The 23,606-nt window shown below is 37.9% G+C and overlaps 1 protein-coding gene across 6 annotated transcripts in view; it reads left to right on the forward strand.

The window, feature by feature from the left end:
• The window catches only part of PATJ (PATJ crumbs cell polarity complex component), a 331,922-nt gene that overhangs the window by 214,811 nt on the left and 93,505 nt on the right, over positions 1-23,606 (forward strand). For all 6 annotated transcript variants that reach the window (XM_036026193.1, XM_036026198.1, XM_036026197.1 and 3 more), the window contains one exon: positions 16,016-16,088. In XM_036026193.1, coding sequence (XP_035882086.1) covers positions 16,016-16,088 — 73 coding nt within the window. The remainder of the gene's footprint in view (positions 1-16,015; positions 16,089-23,606) is intronic.

Below are 23,606 nucleotides of genomic sequence, written 5' to 3' on the forward strand. Positions count from 1 at the left end.
GTATGATCATTAAATTATAATGCCAGCACATAGTAGGCATTCAAAAAGCTCTGTTGAATGACTTTTTTTTTTTTCAATTCCTATGGAACAATTCTACATTATTTATTCTCCAAAGACAACAATTACAGTAAATTAGCTTGACTTACTTTGTGGATTTAAAAATACATATAGAAAAAAACAAAAATAAAAATACATAGTGTCATTATTTTACATAACTACTCATACTTTAGTTCCTTTCTCCACTGCTTTCTCAAATAATGTAAATTAGAAAGATTTTCTATATCTATTTTTATAGAGAGATACAACTACAACATGTAGTTGTAATTCTTTTTTTTTAATATATTTTATTGATTATGCTATTACAGTTGTCCCATTTCCCCCTTCACTCCCCTCCACCCTGTACCCCCTCTCCCACCCACGTTCCCCCCCTTTAGTCCATGTCCATGTGTCATACTTATGAGTTCTTTAGCTTCTACATTTCCCGTACTATTCTTGCCCTCCCCCTATCTATTTTCAACCTACATTCTATGCTACTTATTCTCTATACCTTTTCCCCCTCTCTCCTCCTCCCACCCCTACTGCTAGCCCCCCATGTGCCCTCCATTTCTGTGGTTCTGTTCCTATTCTAGTTGTTTGCTTAGTTTCTTTTGGTTTTGCTTTAGGTGTGGTTGTTAATAATTGTGAGTTTGCTGTCCTTTTACTATACATGTCTTTTCTTTATCTTCTTTTCTTAGATAAGTCCCTTTAGCATTTCATAAAGTAAGGGCTTGGTGATGATGAACTCCTTTAATTTGACCTTATCTGAAAAGCACTTTATCTTCCCTTCCATTCTAAATGAGAGCTTTGCTGGATAGAGCAATCTGGGATGTAGGTCCTTGTCTTTCATGACTTGGAATATTTCTTTCCAGCCCCTTCTTGCCTGTAAGGTCTCTTTTGAGAAATCAGCTGACAGTCTGATGGGAACTCCTTTGTAGGTGACTGTCCCCTTATCTCTTGCTGCTTCTAGGATTCTCTCCTTCGTTTTTACCTTGGCTAATGTAATTATGATGTGCCTTGGTGTGTTTCTTTTTGAGTCCAACTTCTTTGGGGCTCTCTGCGCTCCTTGGATTTCTTGGAAGACTATTCCCTTTGCCAGATTGGGGAAGTTCTCCTTTATTATTTGTTCAAATAACTTTTCCACTTGTTGGTCCTCCCCTTCTGGTACCCCTATAATTCGGATGTTGGAATGTTTAAAGGTGTCCTTGATGGTCTTAAGCTTTTCTTCAATTTTTTGAATTCTTATTTCATCATGCTTTCCTGCTTGGTTGATTCTATCTTCCTTCTGGTCCACTGTGTTGTTTTGAGACTCAGATTCCTTCCTTTCACTATTGGCTCTCCTCCGTATGTCTTCCTGCATCCCTTTTATGGTAATCTGCATTTTTTCATGTAATTTGCATCCAAAATCAACCAGTTCTGTGAGCTTCCTGATCACCAGTGTTTTGAACTGTGCATCTGATAGATTGGCTACTTCTTGGTCACTCAAAAGGATGAGTCCTGGGGGACTGATCTGTTCTGCTGGAAACATGTCTTATGTCTTTCCCTGTCTCTCCTATTATGTTATTTATTTATTTATTTTTTCTCCGGTCTGGCCGCTCTTGTTACGGTGGGGGGCGGAGCCTTAGGTGTTCACCGGGGCTGGGAGCCCCAGTCGCTAGATTGTGACGTTATATGTGGGGGCAGGGGCGGGAGCAGGGACAGGAGGGATCAATGGCGACCGTTCCATTCTCCTGGAGCCAGACACTTCCCTGGGCTTCTGGGCCGTGAGCTCTGCCCTGGTCCACAATCACTGCCCCACTGATTCCCCCAGCCGCTGCTTGTGTACTCAGGGATCACGGCTGCACCGCTGCGCTCCGGCGCCCTGGATTGCTGTCGCGCCGATTTTGCGCCAAATTTCCCCCGACCTCCGCGCGCCTGTGACCCGCGCCAGCCCCAAGCCCGCTCAGCTTGTGGTCCCCTACCAGTCTGGATGTACGGGTCTACTTCAACTTCTTGGCTGTCCAACTTCCATTTAGATAAATCCTCTGACAGTTCTGATATTATGACTGCAAATCATTGTTGTAAATTATTGTTGTTCTGTTCTTGGTTGTGCGAGGAGGTATGGTGCGTCCACCTATTCCTCCATCTTGCCGGAAGTCTACCGTAATTCTTAACAATCTACTGTCATATCCACTTTTAGACTGTTAAGGAAAATGAGCTTAAATGGAATCAAGATATATATGCACTGCTAACAACCTTTTGTTTGATTCAGTAGATAGATCTTGTAATTTGTGTGCCAACATTTTACTAATTAATGCTTCAGTTTCCATAAGAGAAGGGACTATTCATTTGCCTGAGAACTCTTAACTACAGTGATGAATTCTTTTCTAAAGCAAGACTGAACTATAAGGCTTTAAAAGTAATTACAAAAACAAATCCTAAATTCAACTTACTGAGTTTGAAACTGGGTTTTATATTTGGGCTGTGTGAGCATGGTCAGTTTCCTGGTCTGTAAAATGGAGATGCTATAACTATCTCATAAATTGTCTAATATTTTAATACGTGTGAATTGTCTAGCAATATGGGCCCAACAGTTTTCACTGCTGTAGTGATGATGATGGCAGTGGTGGTGGTGATGATGATGATGATGATGATGATGGCAGGAAAAAGTGGGAAGAGGGGGAGGAAGGAGCTAAGAAGTCTTAGAGGAGGAAAGAGGAAAACTAAAAACAATTACTCCTTCTTACGTATTTTGTCTAATTCCAGAATCTTGAATATTTTTTAATGTTCTATTATTCATGCCTTAACAGTTTTTCAGTTTTCCTCCCTTTGCCCCCTCCACCCAACCAGCCCCCCACTTCCATAATCAATCCCCACACCAATCAGGAAATAGAATCTTGAATATTTTTTAAAGTAAAGCATATTCACTGTTTAAAAAATGCTTTAATATCATCATAATGACTAACCACTGTAAGAGATAGCTACAGACATTATATCAAACCATTTCTGATAAATGTTAGAATAGGAGACATGGGCACAACCTGCCTACAACATCTCTTTTAGTTCTCTGTGAGCTGCTGCTGCTACTGCTCCTGCAGCTCCTCCTCCTATTTGTTCATGATGGCCCGACAGTTTAACAGGAAGTAGAGAACACTGTTTAATTGAGGATTGTATAGAGATAAATATAACTAACATAAATTAATGCCCATGTCAATAAATATATTAGATTTTGCATAAGTAATATCAATTTAGTGTCAGAATTTAAAGCAGTTAAGGAAATCTAGAAAATATTGGGTTGGCCAAAAAGTTCTGATTTTTTCCATAAGATGGCTCTAATAATGCTTACTTGTCTTTAATTTCATGCAAAACAATTTTGTTAGATTGTATTGTGACAGCTGTCATATCAGCATGCATTTTTTTAAAAAAATTATCAAAATTGGTAAATTTTGTGTAGCCATTTTAATATTGAAGATGAAAGAAAATAAGCAACATTTTTGGTATATTATGCTTTATTATTTCAAGAAAGGTAAAACAACTGAAATGCAAAACTGGATTTGTGCAGCGTACGGACAAGGTGCTGTGACTGATCGGACATGTCAAAAGTGGTTTGTGAAGTTTTGTGCTGGAATTTTCTTGCTGGACAATGCTCTGTGGTCAGGTAGACCAGTTGAAGTAGATAGTAATCAAATGGAGACATTGAGAAAGTCAGCATTCTAACATGTGGGAGAGAGCTGACATACTCAAAATATTTAAATAAATAAAGTTATTGGTGAAAATAAAAGGTGTATTTTTTATTTTATGGAAAAACTAAATGGACTTTTTGACCAACCCCAAATTTTATTGCTTGTCAGCTCTGTACCTCAGTGATAGAGGTGGCATAATGGAGACAAGTCCTCTTCTCGTGTGGCAACCTGTGCATTTTAGATGCCACCCAACATACCATCCTGTCTCCTTCAGGCTGGTTGTCTAGTTCATTACACATGCAGATACATCTTTCAGCCTCTGCTTGTATTTTACCTCTTTCATTCTACTGTTGCAAGAACTTCACTTTTGCCTCTTTGGAACCGAATCCTGGAGCAGTTAAATATTGACTTGCTATCAATTTTTGGGAAGTTACCACTTAAATCATCTTGGCACAACAGATACAATTATACTTTTAAACTACATAACTTGTATTATATATATTATTACTTTAAACACTGAGTTTTATAAATTGTATTTCTCTACAGTTAGTGCTTCTAATTGACAATATTTTCTTCCTTAGTTGGAATTATTGATTCTCTGTGCATTTCCAATATATAGAAATTTTTGGCTTTTTATACCTTGACAATACTTTTTCAAATTTGTTGACAATTGTGATAAAAATGGGAACTAGCCACAAATTTAAGAGTATGATTAACAGTAATCACAGAAAGCTGTTCAAATATGCTACAGACAACATATTAATTTACTAGTGTCATTAATGTACAGTGATGTACATTTATATGATCAAGTTCTTGTTGTATTCTTTTAACACATATATGTTCATATACTAATTGATCACAAAGGATGTGTGAGTCATTAGTGAAAATTAGTAAGTTGCTGTTATGTATATGTGAGTTACATAATCACTCCCCCTCCTCTTTTTTTTCTGCATCATTACATTTTGGACAATCCTCAATTATGTAATTGTGTGCTAAGCCACATAAGGACTCTGATATTCTGAATTTTTCTGCTCTAGATCATCCAGAGGTACATTACAATCTGAGTTCTTACTATGCACCACACATTTAGTTCTATGGGTTTTCCTATTCAACCTATTTAAGTACAGGGGGAGAGCTCTATTAACACTATGGAGAAAGAGTTGCTCTATTTGGCAGTGCGGGGATCCAAGGAGATTAATGATGTTGCCTGCAGCTCTAAATGTCATGTATAACAACTCACTCTCCATTACTTAATTATGTATGGAAAACATGTGCTATGCAAAAACTCCTGGGGCATAAGGAGGCCAAATGAAACTGAACCCCTTGAATTTAGTGCTAGCTGTCAAGCCCTACTGAGTAAAAGTGGCCTCACCATGGGATCACCTTACCATGGCGATTGAACATATGTCTTGTTTTTGTAATTAAAAATACAGTGCGGTCTGTCATCCTCTGGCCATTTCCCTAAGAGATGGTATTGACTTGAAATTAATGTGACTGTCAGGGTCCTGTCTGGGAGAAGTCCATCCAAAGAAACAAATTGAATGGCTGTTTTTAGTCCTTATTGTATTCCTGATTCTTTATACTGCCTAGTTTTGATAAATGTGAGGGGGAAAGATGGTGGGCACAGCTATGAGTTTTACTTTCATAAAAAACTGTTCATGCATTTATTCAACAAGTATTTGCTGAGTGCCTACCCGTGCTGGTACTGTGGAGTTAGAGGCACAATCTCTGCCCTAAGCAATTGGGCAGAGAGTAAACAATTGGTGTACCTCATGCAGTGATGAAAGCCTATGATACTATAGGGACATACAGGAGACAAACCTAATCTAGTTTGGGAGCCTAAGAGAAGATGTCACAGAGAAAGATGCTTAAGCTGAACCAGAAGCATGTATAAACAAAGTCATAGGTTTTTAGATGTTATACCCAGCATACCTGAACATTCACTTGTTAGGGGAAAATCAGTCCTTTCTAAGAAGTACTGTGAGATGAGTACAGCTGTGTATGTCGTTTGTTTTGAATACTGTAAGAAAACATCTTTCTGACTCTCATGGACCATTAAAGGACGCAGTGCCCCTCTTCATGTGCACAGTAAAATATTGTTCATGGGACATTTGACATGGAGGTTTGAGGAAGAGGCCTGGCATTGGGAGTTGCAGGGAGAAGGGAAGTAGAGACACACTCCTGCCATTTCAAGGAGTGTGTTTCTACTTTCTCCTCTGTTTCTGTTTCGTTGGGCCATATGGTAGACCCATATAAGCCTCTCAGGTGGTCTGAAGTTCTGACTCTTGCTTAATTTCTTCAGTACTCATTTCCTGTACTATCCACTTTAAATAGGAGTTTTGATTATTTATTTTATATGTAAGTAGAATTTATAAGCCTTTTGGTGAAAGAACAAGGTGCACTTGAAGTGTGTTGTGTTTTGCTCTTTGTTGGACATTGCAGTTTATGCATCCAGATAAGAATCATTGTTTCCTTCAACATACTGTGGTAACCTCAGGAAACTGTCCATTAAATCTGGCTCTGATTCCATCGCGTCATACATTTCTAGAAACATTTTGAAAGCCTATAGCATATTCTTTTCAATATCCACAGTATGCATAAATTCTCCTCCTGTGAAGGTGGTTATAGTTGGGTAGTCTTAACTAACTAAAAATTTTATTTATTTCATGAATTAGGTGAATTCAGTGAATTAGGTAAGTATTGCTATCAAAGAAGAAGCCCATCTCTCTAGTGTGACTTTGTAAAATGTCTTTGAAAATCAATTTTATTATTTCAAGGATAGAGTTGGTAATTATTTCTTTGCTACTCCCACTCCTTAACCTAGTACCAGTTTGTGGAAATGGTGACTCTATTTGTTTCACTTCTGTGGCACCCAGAAACACCTGGTTGTTGTGATGGTCACAAGGATGATGTGGTGTTTTTTGTTTGGTTTGGATTTGTTTGGTTTTGGCTGGTCAATGTCTATACCTCTTTCCCTTTAGAATGCCTCTTTCCTTTGATAGACTCCACTCCTTCAAGCACACACACACACACACACACACACACACAATATATGTAGTGTGGTGGAACTGTACATCTAGATGGTTGTCTCCCTCTGTGGAAGCTGAAGGAGCCAGATCTTCCCCTCATTGCTCAGGTGTGACCATTGCTTGGTTGTATGAACTAAGCCTGGGCAATATGATACTGTAGGTTTAGAATAGAAAGCAAATAATATGAGCGGTTTTATACAAGTGACATTTACCCCTGGAGTCACAGCACCTTATTCAGAAGTTCCTGCTATACATCTTTGTGCTTTCTGCTTCCTTGTGCTCTGAAGGTCTCTTAGGTCCTATCTGTTCCAAGTCTGATCATATAGCCTGCCTGTATTTCGTGAGATCCCAGTGTCCCCCTAATACAATACATTAAGTTGGCCCAAATTTATTTCTATTGATTTGCTTGCTGCCAAAGAATGGGTGGGAAGTGTGATAAAAGTAGAGCCATCTTAACAAATCATGAGCAACCAGAATGAGGTATTTGGCTTCCTCTGTATGTGTTCTTGTCACATTTAGGCTTTTAGCTTTGATTCTCAGTTTTTATCCTTCATGCTTATTTAGCAGAGCACAAGACTGCTGAACAAGTCTCTACTAAGGATCTCCAGTAGGACATGTTTCTACTGCCAACGCATTTACTGGCTCCTGAAAGGAGATCACCATGATTATCTCAGAGGAATCAAGCAGGAGCTAATATTTTGGATTTATACCTGGGGTGGAGCTGGGGGTGTCACCTTTCTCAGTCCATTGCCTTATGGTGAGGGCGGGATGCCTCAACAATGTTTGGACTTTGCTAGCCAGGATAAAGAGAAGAATGGCATGGGGTATCTACTACACTACCTTAAAAAAAAACACACACACATCTCTTTGAGTAATTTATTAGCCTAAGTCATCTATCCTGCCTAGTCCTAAGCTTCCTCATGATCCCCCCTGCCAGTCTGCACTGCCAAATATTTGGTGAGCCACCTTTTCCTCTGCACGACGGACAATTATTAAGAACTCGCCTGGGGCCACCTTTGTAAAATGTGGGTCTGGATGCTAAGTTACTCCCAGCAGCCCTCATTTGTGATTGACATTGTTTGGAATGTCAAGTAAATAGAGTTCATAATTGCACTGTCATTGGATATTTATTTCAAATTCAGCATATTCAACCATTTTGTTGGTTTCTTCCTATTGCAAATGGGAAACTATTCAGTCTATTCAGATAGTTAGAAATATCTTCTGGAATCTTTTCAGAAAGGAGTTTTGCTCCCACTGAGGTATGATTTGCCTTGTTTTATATGTTACTTCTGGTTCATTCACATGGAGATTTCCTGGCTGAATATTCATTTGTTGCCATGTTTCAATTAATAGAGTAAATGTAGAGTCGGGGATTTTTTCCTGTCCATACATGCCTAACATCACTATAGCTACTACAATCAGAAAACAACATATAGGCTGCTGAGTTGTGTTCACATGTTCCTCATTTACTCAGCTTCTCTGTGTGTGCGTAGCTAAATCTTGTGCTAGGCACTAGATTGTGATTGTAATCACTTTATAAGAGGTTGCAGACAAATTAAATCAATCTACTCAGCAGTCCAGGCGGAGTTCAGGCCCTTGACTTCTGCTTTTGATAAAAATGCTATTTTGTTGGCATAAAGTAAGATCCTATGGGTTTCAAAAAGTAAATTTCCAAGTGGCAAGACCAGAGCTGTCTTGAAGACAAAAATGATTTTCAGTTATTTTCTAAATAATTCAAACATGTCCTCATCACACTTGTACATTTTTTGTCCTGGTTAGTTAATATTTTTAAATTGTGGTAAAATATGCATAAAATTTACCATCTTAACCACTGGAAGTGTGCAGCTCAGTAGCATTACACATATTCGCATTGGCATGCAGCCGTCACCATCATCCATCTCCAGAACTCTTCACATTTTGCAAAGCTGAAGTTGTTCTTCTTTAAAAATAACCACCTTTCTCCCTTTCCTCTACCCCCTGGCAACTACCATCTACTTTCTGTCTCTGAATTATATACTAGGTACTTTATAAAAGTGGGAATCTTACAGTATTTGTCCTTTTCTTACTGGCTTATTTCACTTAACATGTTTTCATGGTTTATCTTGTTGTAGCATGTATCAGAATAATATTCCACTTTATGTATATACCACATTTGTTTATCCATTCTCTTCTGTCGGGGGATACTTCGGGTTCCTTCTGCTTTTTGACTATTGTGAATAATACTGCTATGAACATGAGTATACAAATGTCTCTTTGAGTTCCTACTCTCAGTTCTTTTGGATATATTCCCAGAAATGGAATTGCTGAATCATGTGGTAGTTCTATTTTTGATTTTTTCAGAAATGATCATGCTGTTTTCTCTAGCAGCTGTACTATATCATTAACACCAACAGTGGACCAGGGTCCCAGTTTCTACAAAACCTCACCAACACTTATATTCTGTTTGTTTTTTTTAATAGTAGCCATTCTAATGGATGACAAGTGATATCTCGTTGTTTTGATTTGCATTTGTCTGCTGATTACTGATGTTGACATCTTTTCATGTGTTTATTGGCCATTTGTATGTCTTCTTTGGGGAAATGTATTTTCAAGCCAAGTCTTTTGCCCATTTTTTAATCAGGTGGTTTGTTTTGTTATTGTTATTGTTGAGTTGTGGGAATTCTTTAATATTCTGGATATTAACCCCTTATCAGATAAATGATTTGCAAATATTTTCTCCCATTTCATAGGTTACCAGTTCATTCTGTTGATTGTGTCCTTTGATGCACAGAAATTTTTCATTTTGATGTGGACCAATTTATCTATTGTTTATTGATGTTACTTGTGCTTTTAATGTCATAGCTAAGTAATCATTGCCAAATTCATTGCAATGAAGCTTTTCTCCTACATTTTCTTCTAAGAGTTTTATAGTTTTAGCTCTTACACATAGAACTCTGTTCTACCTTGAGTTAATTTTTGTATATGGTGTAAGGGAAGGGTCCAAGATCATTCTTTTGCGTGTGGACATCCAGTTTTCCCAGCATCATTTGTTGAAAAGATTATCCTTTTCCCCATTGAACAGTTTTGACACCTTTGTTGAAAACCATTTAACCATGTATATATGAGGGTTTACTTTAGGGCTTTCTATTCTGTTCCACTGGTCCATTATGTCTGTCCTTATGCCAGTACTGTATTGTTTTGATTACTATAATTCTGTAATAAATTTTGAAATCAGGAAGGATGAAACTTCCAACTTGTTTTTTCCCAAGATTCTTTTAGCTACTTGAGATTCTACATGGATTTTAGGGTGGAACATACTTTCTCTTTTAAAAGAAGTAGAAATGCTTCTTGGAGATAACTTAATCTCTGATAAATGAAAGTTATGATATTTTGTAAATATACACACCACCCATTATATCATATTCCTTTTTATTCCCTCATTCACCAATTATAATGGGCTCATTGTTCTTTCCTGAAGGATAAATATGTTTTCCTCGCAGCCCATAAATCTTTCTTTTAACCACAATTCATAGTATTCTTTCAGAGTTTACATTGGGGAGAATATCCCATATTTATCGTAAGGAATTAGTCAGTGGTTATTTGATTGATGTTTCAAATAATATGTTAATAAAGTATCTTATTACACCTTGAATTATGGTTACAACTGTGATGGATAAGGAGTAAACATATAGGGTGTTATCAACAGATCCCTCTCTAGAACATGTATGTGCTTCCAAAAATGCAGTGAAGTATTCTTAGAAAAGTAAAATGAAGTTGCTGAGAAAGGCCATGTAAGTTTAGAATTTCAGAGGAGAGCAAGATGACTGTTGGAGAAGTGGATGCAGCAAGAACCAGTTTAATGCTGCTTCAGTAGACCTACATGGGAAAGAATTAACTGCATTAATGGACTTCATTCAAACATTTATTGAGTACCTACTATTTTTCAGATACTATATAAAACCATATAGTTAATAAGTCCTTCAAGAACTTCTAAGACATGCAAATAAGGAACTATGCATCAGGCAAAACAAACACCAACAGAGATAATTCTATGATGTTGGGTTATTGAGATTTTAATTTTCAGGCTTGGTTGATGGGAGTGCAATCAAGTGGTTCAAGTTGAAAAAGGTGTGATTTAGATTTATTGATTTAGATTTATAGATTTAGTACTCAGCAGAAAAGGGAAAATAAATAGGGACATTGTTATCATAGTTTAGGCAACGTGAAAAGTACATGAATTAGGATGGGAAACATGGGACTAGACGAAAAGACAAGAAAGGATGAAGTCTTTAGAAAGAAATCATTAGATTTAGTGGGGTTTTTGTTTTTTGTTTTTATATAAGGGTAGATGCTGAATGAATTAAGAGTAACTGAGGACTTAGCACCTGGAAATTTCAGCATCTGAGACCAATCATCATAAAACCCTATGTTGTGCCTTAGTACTCTGGCATTTACATTCTCTCACACCAATTTTATCAGAAGGGACTATCCCAATTTTATAGATTAAGAAACAAAGATTTTAGAAAGTTGTTTAGTATCTTGTTTACATTACATTTTACTGATAGAACTTATATAGATAGAACTGTATTTTTGCCTAGGTTGGCTTAGGTCTAGATATCTCTTCAGAATAACACATCATTGTTTTACACCATATACAGGGTCTGGCAGAAGTAACATCTGCTTGAGAGTGATTGGTAGGGTAGTGATATGGGTGTAATAATTTATAGTTTTAATTTGAACATTTCACCTAAAATGTCATTTGGTGTGCTTGAGTGTGATATTGTTATGTTACCAAATTACATGCTTATGATTTTGTAGTAAAAGATTTTGTACTAAAAAAGGGTGTTATTTGTGCTAGACCCTGTATGATCACATCCATTGGTATGTTCTAGATACTACACTCCTGATCTGTATGTATGTGTTCTGAATTTTGAGTTCCTGGGAGAAGCAATCTATTGGCCCAAACCAAGGCAGGCAGCTGCCCCTTACACCCACTGAGGTTGAGACATGCTGTCAGTGTTACACACATAGACATTGCTGCTGTAGCCCATCCAGGGAATCACTGTGGGCTGGGCAGACACCCCAAGAAATGTCCATTAATGTGGTTAATACTAACAGCTGGGTGACTGCAGGCAGCACATTGTCATTACCTCCCTGAAGCTGGGTGGAAAGCACAGAGCATAGCTTTGGTAACTCTGCTTTCTGCCTTTGCCCTGCCTCGTTAAGATCACTTTCATGCAACAGACATTTATAGTACACCTACTCTCTGTCAGCTGTAAGCTGGGGATACAAAGAAATCAGATCCCATCTCTGTGTTCAGCGAAGGAGAAAGAACAGCATGAGTAATTTTAATAGAACAGGGTAAAACAATGATAAGGAAGGACGTGCACTTACAGGGTTCCTTACCCGGAAAAATTGTTCTCACTGTTTTCTGTGCTAGAACTCCATTATCTCTCTCTCAGCAGCTGTTAAAGACAATTATGAAAACACCAACAAACAATTACAATTCCTGATTGTGTTTTGCATGGGACTCCAGGGCCTAAGTCACTTATTCAGCATATTGGAAAGGGAAAGTTCATTATAAAGCAAACAGATTTCATTCCTTTTGAGTATCAGAGAATATGAAGTGTCAGAAGGTCCCCCAAAATCATTCAAATTAACCGCTTGTTTGAAGTGTAAAGGGCTCCTCTCCTTCGGTCTCCCTCATTCTACTTCTTTCTCTTTAAAATTGCTGCCATGTCAGGTCCCCACTGGCTGGATGCTGAGGTGGTGTGTGAACACTCACTAGTAAGTGGATTATAGAGGATTATGAGCTGTGACTTCTGATAGCAGCTTTCTTCTCTCCGTTTTTAAGCCTCACAGTAATTCTCTTCTGTGAGGCTTAAAAAAATTAATAGGGACTTTAAAGGCCAGGAAAGTCATATTAATTTGGGGGAAATCATTAAATTATAAAAGGATAACTTGGCTGATTTGAGCTAACTTGGCCCAGCTAATCATGATTTCTCAATAAGAATTTCTATGCAGCCATATTTTTAATGCTGGTAACCTTTGAAAGAGATAAGAAAGGCCATCTGCTTAATTACTGCCAAATACACTCTGCCCCATGGGCTCTGAATCCTGAGTAGACATGTCCTGTTGACTTTTGGCTTTAAGCTTGAGCTGAGCTTTATTGCAATATTCAATGGGGGAAACTGAATAGGAAAGAAATGCTATTACTTACTCAGGGGTAACTGACTACTTCTATGTATGAGCAAACTGCTGGGGAATGGATTGTACTCCGTGAGAAACAATAGCGATCTCTTAACATAATAAAGCATGGCAAGGCATCTATAATGCTGTCAGAAAAAAAGATACTCTTCATGCTCTATATCAATTCACAGTTTTAGTTCTTTTTCTTTCTGCTTTGATTTGGCTGGTATGCTAGATAATACAAAAATCTGAAAAGGTTAGAGCAAGAACTAGGACTTAGACTTCACCTCTTTATTTATACTCTGCTTTATTTCATAAGAATTTACATCAGTTTAAGATTCATATAGTTTAACCTACTTACTTAAGAGATCAGGAAACTGATTTTCCTAGAAGTTATTTCCCCAAAATCCTATACCTAGTTAGTGGTAGCACTAAAATTGAAACTCCTACCTCTGTCTTCTTGTTGAAGTGAGAGGTTATTACATTAAAAAAAATAGCTATGTTAAGTACACACTATTTGCCTGACACTGTGTTCGCCTTGGATGATATAATAGACAGTAGGAAGGACATGAATCTTGTCCTTGGAGTGCTTACCTGGTGAGGGGAACATGGATTTAAAGCAAGCATTCATACAAGTCAGTTAGGTAAATTATGAAAGAAACAGATCTATGATTATTGAGTAGGGTGTTAGAAACATGCATATAATGGAGATCCTAGAAGGCTTGTTTCAGAAAATGACATTTATGGTGAGCTATAAAGGAGAAATAAGAATAAATCAGACAAAGGATTTGGGCAACGAGCATGCAGAGAAGAAGAAAAGAGAACGAGAGAAGGCCCTGAGGTGAGTGGAGCTTGGCTCAGGTGAGAAATGGAAAGAAAGCCAGTGTAGCAGGAGAGGAACACAGCAAGCAGGGAGAAGAGAGGACAGGAGGAGGCTCAGACTGCTCAAGGTGGGACAGCCTTCCCGGCAGTTCTGGACTTGACCCTAAGTGCACTAAGAAGTCATAGGAAGATTTAAAACAGGGGATAGAAATCTAATCAGATTTGTGATTTAGAACCACAATAACTTTGCTAGGTGAAGAACAGACGGGAGACAGGATGAAGAGCATAAGTAGGGAGACCAGCTAGTATGCTCTTTTGTTATTACTGATGAGACACACTGATGTCTTGCACAAGGATAGGAGAGAAAGAACTGCAGAGATTCAAGATATGTTCTGAAGGTAGAATCAACAAGATTTTGTTTTTTAGAAGTCAGGTTTTTTATTTAATATTAATATATGCTAATCAAATAGTAACAGCAGTAAATATACACTTTGAAAAAACAGGCAGGTATCCCCCTATATCTGGAAGAAGATTAAGTCAAAGTTTTCTACACGATAGAAAAAGGAGACACTGTTAATGTCCGTAGTTAGGCAATTCAAGGACAACTTGGAAATTTCTAAAACCATTTCCAAAAAAAATCAATGGCAACAAGTTGGGACACAGCTACTTCAGAGGGGGAAAGGTCTATAGCTACATGTTTTTATTAACAGGGATTGGTTGCACCTGTACAGCATGGATTAGATATACAATTGAGGTGTGAAAGGTTTCAGGAATGGCTCTCAGGTTCTTGGCTGAACAGAGGGACAGATACTGTTGACATTTGCACAGGTGGAGAAGAAATTGACTCTGTAACCCTAGGGGGACTGAGTGGGATAAAGAGCTCTATTTTATTGAAGATGCTTGTAGGACAGCTAGTGGAGATGTAAAGTGGGACATGCAGATTGTAAGCTCAGAAAAACACCTGGGCTAACTATGTGAACTTGGAAGACATCGATACATAGACAGTCTTTGAACTTAAGGAAATAATTCACCTGGTTGAGGTTATGGAACTCACACTGGAGGAGAAGGATGGGTGGGACATAAATTAAATAAAGAAAGGCATTTTGGGTAAAGGCTGTGATATGATTAAAACCCCAAAGCAGGAATGATGTGGACCAATGGATCTTTTTCTAATTGGTGAGAAATAAAAAATAATATGGGTGGGATTTTGAGTGTGCTTCTAAGTCAAGTAGTGGTTATCCTATATAATCTGGTCATATTGAGAGATCTGTGAGCTGTCTTTACATACCAGTAAGAAGCAATTTTTGGTGCTTTGTTTATATTGTGAAACTTAGCAGGGGTGTCCAACCCACAACCTGCGGGTCAGATGAGGCCCAGGATGGCTATGAATGTGGCCCAACACAAAATCATAAATTTACTTAAAACTTTTTTTTTGTTCATCAGTTTTTGTTAGTGTTTGTGTATTTCATGTGTGGCCCAAGACAGCTCTTCTTCTTCCAGTGTGTCCCAGAGACACCAAAAGGTTGGATGCCCCTTTCAAGGCTTCAAGTCAGACTTAACATAAATCTTGAGATAATTATTTTGGTTGTGCATTGTGATTGAAGAGTAAAGGATAAATCGCCCACAGAACCACTATCTACCATTTGCTAATAAATAAGGTAGTGGAAATAAGCCCAAATAATCAGAACTGGTATTCCAGGAGTTGTTCTGTGCCTGTCATGCTGGTGATGAACATTCAGCTCCCACCTCTTCTGCTCCCATTAGCATGATGAGGAGTAGAATTAATCTAGCCCACGAAGCATTGCCTGACTGGATCTCTGCTTTCCCCATCCATCACTCCTCCTCACAGAGTCCACCGTGTGGGGACTGTCGTATACCTCCCACCATCCTTCATTTGGCACACAAAGTTAGAAGCCAAGTAAGGAGGTGGGGAATCTTTCCCATTCAAAGAACAAAATGCTCTAAACATTAGTGGGGCCTACAGGTTACACATACCCGTTTGAAAAATTTATACTTCTCAGTGCGGAAAGAGTTGATGACTTTCCAAAATTATCCTCTGCAGCACCTGACTTACTAAGCAGGATTTGGCCAGCTCCTAGCATCATCACTCTTTGTCACTAATAATTGTATCTCAGTCTCCCTTGAGTAATACATCTATTTTGCATGCTATATGTATTTTTAATTCTGTAGAGCTGAGTGTGCATTTTCAACTGAGAACTGAGGAAATGATTCTAATTTGAGCCAGGAACTTGTCATTTACTTGTCATGTACTGATTCTACCTATTTTAACACCCACAGAAATGAAGATGCAGTCAATCAGATGGCTGTTACTCCCTTCCCATTACCATCAAGTTCTCCATCTTTTATTGAGGTAAGGTGACTCCTAATTAGCTTCTGGTGAATATATTAGGCATATTTGTCATCATTATTTTTTCCAAATCTAGCTTTTTGATTTTGAGTATCTCATATTCCAACCCCATAGATTTATTAGCTAGGGAATTTCCCTAACTAAAGTAATAGTAGTTGAAGTATGATTACAAAATAATATAAAAACAATGTTAAACACATTTGAACTTAATCATATGTGTATCGCCTTCCTCAAAGTTCTTTAAGGTTTTTTCTAGACATAAAACTTGTCCTAAATGGACATTTCAGAGTTTATTGGAAAATTATTTTTTAAATAATGAATCGCACCTATTTCTTTAAGATTTTAAAGCAATTTAATACCTGTGATTGCAGCTATCTTTAAATAATTACTTTTAATTATTGATAGGGAAATTACTAATACAAGAAGATTGCTATCATAATGATCTGCTTCTAGAGATAGATAGCTCTATAATCAGCTCTATGATAGCCCTATAATATTCCCAGCCAAGGGAATATTACATTCTCTTTATTATTTTATTCATTGAATTATTTCTTTAATTTCAAAAGAAATGTACACTTATAATTAATCAGATGCAGATTAATTATGAAAAAAGTTGATTTTCCTTTTCCCACCTCCCTAAGGAAGTTAATATTTAGTGTTTAGTATCTCTCCATACTTTTTCCCTTACTTCTATACCAAAAAAATGAACAATTACATATGAATAGTATCTCTGTTAGCAAATATTCAATTATATAATCCACATTTTTTTATTCAACAAGTATTCAGTGAATGCATGTTTTGTGTACAGGCACTATTGGGTATTAAGATACACGTATGAATAAAACAGATAAGGTTCCCTGACAGGTTCAGTTACATTCTAATGACAAAATTAACTAACAAATAAATAAACTAAGAGAACTAACTACCAATAGCAGTTGGTGCCTTGCAGATAATTAAATTAAGGGATGTAGCTTGCATCTACTTTGGTTGGTCATAGGGAAGACCTCTTAGACAAGGGGAAACTTAAGATCAAAATGATGAGGATGCAGACATGCAAAAATAAGGAGACAGGGCTTTCTCTGCAGAGGGGACAAAAGTAGCTCTCAACTGATGAGCTGGATTTGTTTGAGGAATGTGTCTGGGAGCATATATGTGCAGTAGAAGCCACTGGAAGGTTTTTAACAGGGGAGTGAAGTAAGCTGATGTACATTTTACTATGTAGAGAATGGACTGTAGGAAGGTAAAAGTGTTATGGCAGAAGGCAGAAGCCCGGTGTGATCTAATTGAGGTTGGATGAGGTTTAGGTATTGGAAGCAAAGAAAAGTGAGCTGATTCTTGTTGTTTTGGATGTCAGATCAGTCTTGCTTGTTTAAATGTGGAAGCTGAGGGGAAATAGAGAATCATGGATAAACCTAAATTTGTGGATATAATGCCATTTACTACAGTCTGTTGAACAATGCTGGTCTTTAAAAGAAAAGCAAAAATTAAGAGGTTTGTTTTAGATAAGTTTAAGGTGCATATTATACATCCTTCTGAAATAGATTCTGTACATTAAAAAGAGAAAACTTGCTTTTTTGCTTAATATAGTGATCATATATCTATATGCTCTATTACAATCTTTTTCCAACTGACAGATATTCTGATGACATTCCAATGTTTTTCCAGTAAAGATACCAAAATAAACATTGGCACAAGGTGCACATGCATGCATGTATCAGTCATATGGTGCTTTTATTACTATAACATGGATTTCCCCAATGTACAATTGCTGATTCAGAGCAATACAAATTTAAAATTTTAATCTGTATTGACCAATTTCTATCTGAAAAGATTATGATAGATATTGACTCTCTACCAATAGAAATTTAGCCACAGTTTTGCCGGTACTGGCTATTTTCATTTTAATTAAGAACTAAGGAAAGCAGTTCTCATAGTGGTGGAAATGAGGAATCCCAGAGCCATACTACTTCAATCCAAATTCTAGTACAAGCATACACTAGACATGTGACCTTAGGTGGTTATAGTAACCTCTTCTATGCTCACTTACCTGCAAGGAGATAACAATATGAAGTTCCTGCCTCTATAGGGTTAAGATTAAATAAGGTGTGTGCATGTATGAGTATCTTGTGCCAGCGCATGGTAGCTACCCAATAAATGTTAGTACTTAATTACTAAGTGTTTTGTGCTTGTGCTATGTCACATAAAATTATTTGGAAGGCTAGGGTTGATATTATAGGAAGTTTTTTTCTATAGTATTATTAGTTATGAATGTTCCCATCAAAATATCATCCCCTTGGGAATGAATTTTTCATCGTCCATATTTTTTCTCCATGTAAAAGAAAAGTACCTTTATAATGACCAAGAAAACTAGCCTTTCATTAAATTATAAAACTTCTGTGAGATCCAGCTTTTCTGTCTTAGAGTGGGCAAATGTATACTGTTGGTGTCAGCATTTAGTTAGAGAGTACTGTTTTCTGGTTTCTGTTTTGTTTCCTTTGTTTTCTTTCTGTCAGGAATGACTTCCTTTTTCATTTAAATTATATTTTATTGTTTATGTTATTACAGTTGTCCCAGTTTTTCCCACTTTGCCCTTCCCCACCTAGAACCCCCCACTCCCTCAGGCAGTCCCCACACTGTTGTCCACATCCATGGGTCATGCATATATAGTCTTCTGCTAGTGTATTCCCTATGTTGTACTTTATATCCCATAGCTATTCTGTAACAACAAATTTGTACTTCCTAATCCCTTCACCTTTTTTTTTGAGCTCCCCCAACCCCCATCCCATCAGGCAACCATCAAACATTCTCTGTATCTCAGATTCTGTGTCTGTTCTGCTTGTTCATTTATTTTGTTTTTTAGATTCAATTATTGATAGATATATATTTATTGCCATTTTATTCTTCATATTTTTTATCTTCTTCTTAAAGAAGACCCTTTAACATTTCAGGTAATACTGGTTTGGTGGTGATCAACTTCTTTAGCTTGTTCTTGTCTTGGAAGCTCTTTACCTGTCCTTCAATTATAAATGATAGCTTTGCTGGGTAGGGGAATCTTGGCTGTAGGTCCTTGCTTTTCATCACTTTGAATGTTTCTTACCAATCCCTTCTAGCCTGCAAAGTTTCCTTTGAGAAATCCACTGACAGTCTTATGGGAGCGCCCTTGTAGGTGACTAACTGCTTTTCTCTTGCTGTTTTTAAAATTCTCTCTTTGTCTTTAACCTTTGGCATTTTAACTATGATATGTCTTGGTGTGGGCCTCTTTGGGTTCCTCTTGCTTGGGACTCTCTGCACTTCCTGGACTTGTATGTATATTTCCTTCGCCAAGTTAGGGGAGTTTTCTTTCATTATTTTTTCAAATAGATTTCCAATTTCTTGCTCTCTCTCTTCTCCTGCTGACACCCCCCATGACACAAATGTTGAGCATTGAAGTTATGCCAGAAGCTCCTTACACTACCCTACTTTTTTTAAAATTATTTTTTCTTCTTGCTGTTCTGTTTCGGTGTTTTTTGCTCCCTTATATTCTAAATCTCTGATTTGATTCTTGGCTTCATCCACTCTACTGTTGATTCCCTATAAATTGTTCTTCATTTCAGTTAGTGTATCCTTCATTTCTAACTGGTTCTTTTGTATCATTTCCATGTCCTTTTTTATGTTGTTGAAGTTCTCTCTGAGTTCATCTACTCTTTCCCTAAGTTCATTGAGCATCCTTATACCACTTTTGAACTCTGCATCTAATACATTGTTTGTCTCCATTTTGTTTAGTACTTTTTTTGTTTTTGTTCTCTTCTTTCGTTTGGACCATGTTTCTTTGTCTCCTCGTTTTGGCAGCCTCCTTGTATATGTTTGTATGTATTATGTAGAGCTGCTATGACTCCCTGGCTTGGTGGAGTGGCTTAATGTAGTATACATCCTGTAGGGTCCAGTGGTATGACCTCCCCTATCACCTAACCTGGGTATTCAAGGTGTGTCCACTGTGTAGGCTATGTATACCCTCCCATTATAGTTTAGTCTGGATTGCTTTTATTAGGTCAATGGGAGGGATTCACCCAGGATCATCAGCCACAAGGGCTGATCACTGACCAACAACCTCAGATCACTGTGAAGGATCAGCTTAGTAGGAGCTGACTCCACAAAGCAGGACTTACCTCAACAGGACCCTGGTGCCCATCAATTCTGCTCCTTGAGTGTGTTGCTTATGGACGTAGTTGTGTGGTGGTGCTCCAATGTTGTCTGTAGCTGTCTGCTAGGTGCACAGGGTCTGGAGCCTCCTAGGAGATACAGGCCAAAGTCAGCCACTGACTGATCTATCCAGGGCCACCAAGCATAAGCTACAAAGTGGTCTTCAGCTCCAACTGGTGTGTCTCAGTGGATTGAGTTCAGGCCTATGAACCAAAGGGTTGCTGGTTCAATTCCCAATCAGGGCACATGCCTGGGTTGCCGGCCAGGTCCCTAGTAGAGGGCACATGAGAGGCAACCACACATTGATGTTTCTCTCCCTCTCTCTCTCTCGCTCCCTTCCCCTCACTCCAAAAGTAAATAAATTAAATCTTTAAAAAAAAGTGATCTTCAGATATTTGGTACTTGTGCTGGGCTTAGAGGTGCCCAAGTAAGGCCAAGATGTGAACCAAGGCCAGCTACTTCTAGTGCTAGGCCTGGGCCCACTTAGTGAGAGGTACAAGTCTCACTGAAGCAAGATGTTTCATATTTGAGAGAATTTAGGAAAATCTGAAGCATGAGCCAAGACAAACCATTAGTATGGAAAAGCCATTGGAAACAGCTTGGGTGGGCCTGAAAATTGGGTATGGTAGATCCTCAGGGAATCACTAGGGTGAGGCACAGTATTAGCGAGGTTGATAGAGTCACAGATATGGTGCCTGCTTGCTGGCCCTGTGTGAGGAGGGCTAAGAAAACGAACAATGGCCACTGCCAGCACTTTTGTCTGGGAGAAACTGTCCCCAGCTGCCCCCAGCTTCCCCCTGGTGCCAGATGCTTCAGTTTCTCCCTGTATGCCTCTGGTGCCTTTCAAGCTGTTGGCCCAGCCCTGGAGCTCAGAGGGAGTGAGTCCAAGTAAGCCCATGTGCAGGTGCTTAAAGAGGAACTTCTTGGAACTCCAGAAGTTTCTGTCTTTCACAGCTTCAATCTCCACTGATTTTTACAGCCAGAAGTTATGGAGACTTATTTTCCTGGCACTCAATCCCTGTCCTGGAGGACCTGATGTGGGGCTGGATCCTCTCACTCCTGAGATAATCCCTCCTGATTTTTATCTGTCACATGTGGGTGTGGGACCATCCTGTTCTGCATCATTGCCCCTCTTACCAGTCTCAGTGTGGTTTCTTTTTTAATTCCGTGGCTGTAGGACTTCAATTCAGCTCTATTTCTGGTGGTTCTGAATAATAATTGTGCTATAGTCTAGTTATAATGTTGATTATATAGAGCTGGTTGTGTGAGGAGGTGGGCAAGGTTTACCTACTCTTCCATCTTGACTGGAAGTGTCGGGAATGACTTCTGATGTCAGCTGCACATCTTCTCTAGTGAAAACCCAGCCAAGTAGTTTCTGCTGCCTCTTGCTGAAAGGGCAGAAACTTACAAAGGAATGACTGAATATAGTGTCTACTGTGTTAAGCACTATCTTAGGTGTGTTGTCCCATGTCCCACTTATAACCAGACCTCTTGGAGACAGTATACTCATTTCCACTTTTCAGAAGAAGAGACTGGGATGTAGAGAGACTAAATAGCATACCCATATACCCAGAGGCAGGTGTGTTATTCAGCATTAGCTTCCGTATCTATACCTGGAGTTGTTTCTGCCAAACCTTTGTAGACTTATAAAGAGTAAAGGAAGTAATGTATGTAAAGCATTCAGTACAGCGCATGGCACAAAGTAAATGCTCATTAAATGTAAACTATTTATTCAAATATTTAAGTATATTTAACTCAGTTTTTAAGTATATTAAACAATATTACCTTCTGTTTTCATTTTTCATTTTTTAAATTGTGCTAACCACCAAAATTTTACTTATACATAACAGAAGCAGTAATAAGTCAGAAAAGTAATTTGGTGTCATACACAATAAATTTATTATATTCTGAAAATTTAGAAGGCTGATTTTACTTTTAAATGAAAAAGACTAATGATATGTGTGAAGTATAAATAATGCCAGTCTTAAGTTATAAGAGACTAATCACAGTATTTAAATCAAATTTGAGTATGCCATTATTTGTGTTTCATTTTCAAAAATAAGTCACATTAGGCACCTAATATATAAATAAATCATGAGTCCTTTCCTCTGAAGGGATATGCTGTGTGATGCTTCCTTTGCAACATCACAATGAGTTATGGGATAAAGAGAGTTTTTTTTTAACCTCTGGAAGCTGCCCTCCAATAACTGCCACCACAGATGAGTGTTACCCATTTCATGGCTGATATATGAAGCATGTAGGTGTACTCTGGTCCCCTGACCACTTCCTCATTCTTTCTCATTCAACCGTGTGGCCTCTCTCATTACGCGTTTTCCTTCGAAGCATTTTCTAGTGAGTATTTAAGCATAATTTATATCTGACATATTGCTGAGAGAGCTAGCCAAATCCTAAACAGGTAGATAAAGTACAGCCATATCATTATTAGTTTGGACCTGCCAATAATAATTCAGCATAGTTGAATAGTACTTTTATTAAATATTAATGGGATCTTATATTCATTTGTTTATTGAGCAGATATTTGTTGAGCTCTTATGATGTGTCAGGCACTGTTCTAGACACCAAGGGTGTGGCAGAAAAATCACTGTGTGCATTTGCATGCTGGTACAGTGAACAAGAGTGCTAATAGAACATTGAACAAGGCAGCTGGAGATGTGGGTTCTTGTTTTAGCTCTACCAGTAACCTGTTGGGCATATGACCTTAGTAGAGGTATATTACATCTCAAAGTCTGCTTTTTTCTGTAAAACCAGATTAATAGCTTTTCCTGCCTGTGTCAACAGGTAATTATGAGGATCAAGTACTAAATGTAGGTAAAAGTGTTTTAAAACATGTACAGCTATGTATATATACAAGGGGTTATTGGCATTCCTAGTCCTGTACTTTTGTGATTGTAATGTTGTTGGGACAGCTGCATGACACAGTAATTGATAACATAAGCTTGAAAGTCGGATGGATGAACTTGAGCCAGTTATGCTCCATAAGCTTGCATTTCCTCACATTTAAAAGGAGTTTGCTAATAATAATAAATTCAGTGAATTTGTTAGAAGAATTTAATAATGATTATAAAAATTTTAGCATTATTCTTAGCACACAGTAGGAGTTCATATTAGCTGTGATTATACTGACATTATTACAGCCCTCTAACAGAACTCCCAGACTCCAGGAGCTTCCTTTTTCAAAATTTACATAAAACACAGGATCTCTCTTCTGACCATACTTACTATGTTTGTCCTCTTGTTCAAATGCCTTTAATGCCTCCTTCTTGCCTGTCAGACCAAATCTTCATTTCAGGGTTAGAATTAGGCTTTGTGTTTACCTTCACG

Source organism: Phyllostomus discolor, chromosome 5 (assembly GCF_004126475.2).
Source record: "Phyllostomus discolor isolate MPI-MPIP mPhyDis1 chromosome 5, mPhyDis1.pri.v3, whole genome shotgun sequence".
Lineage (NCBI taxonomy): Eukaryota > Metazoa > Chordata > Mammalia > Chiroptera > Phyllostomidae > Phyllostomus > Phyllostomus discolor.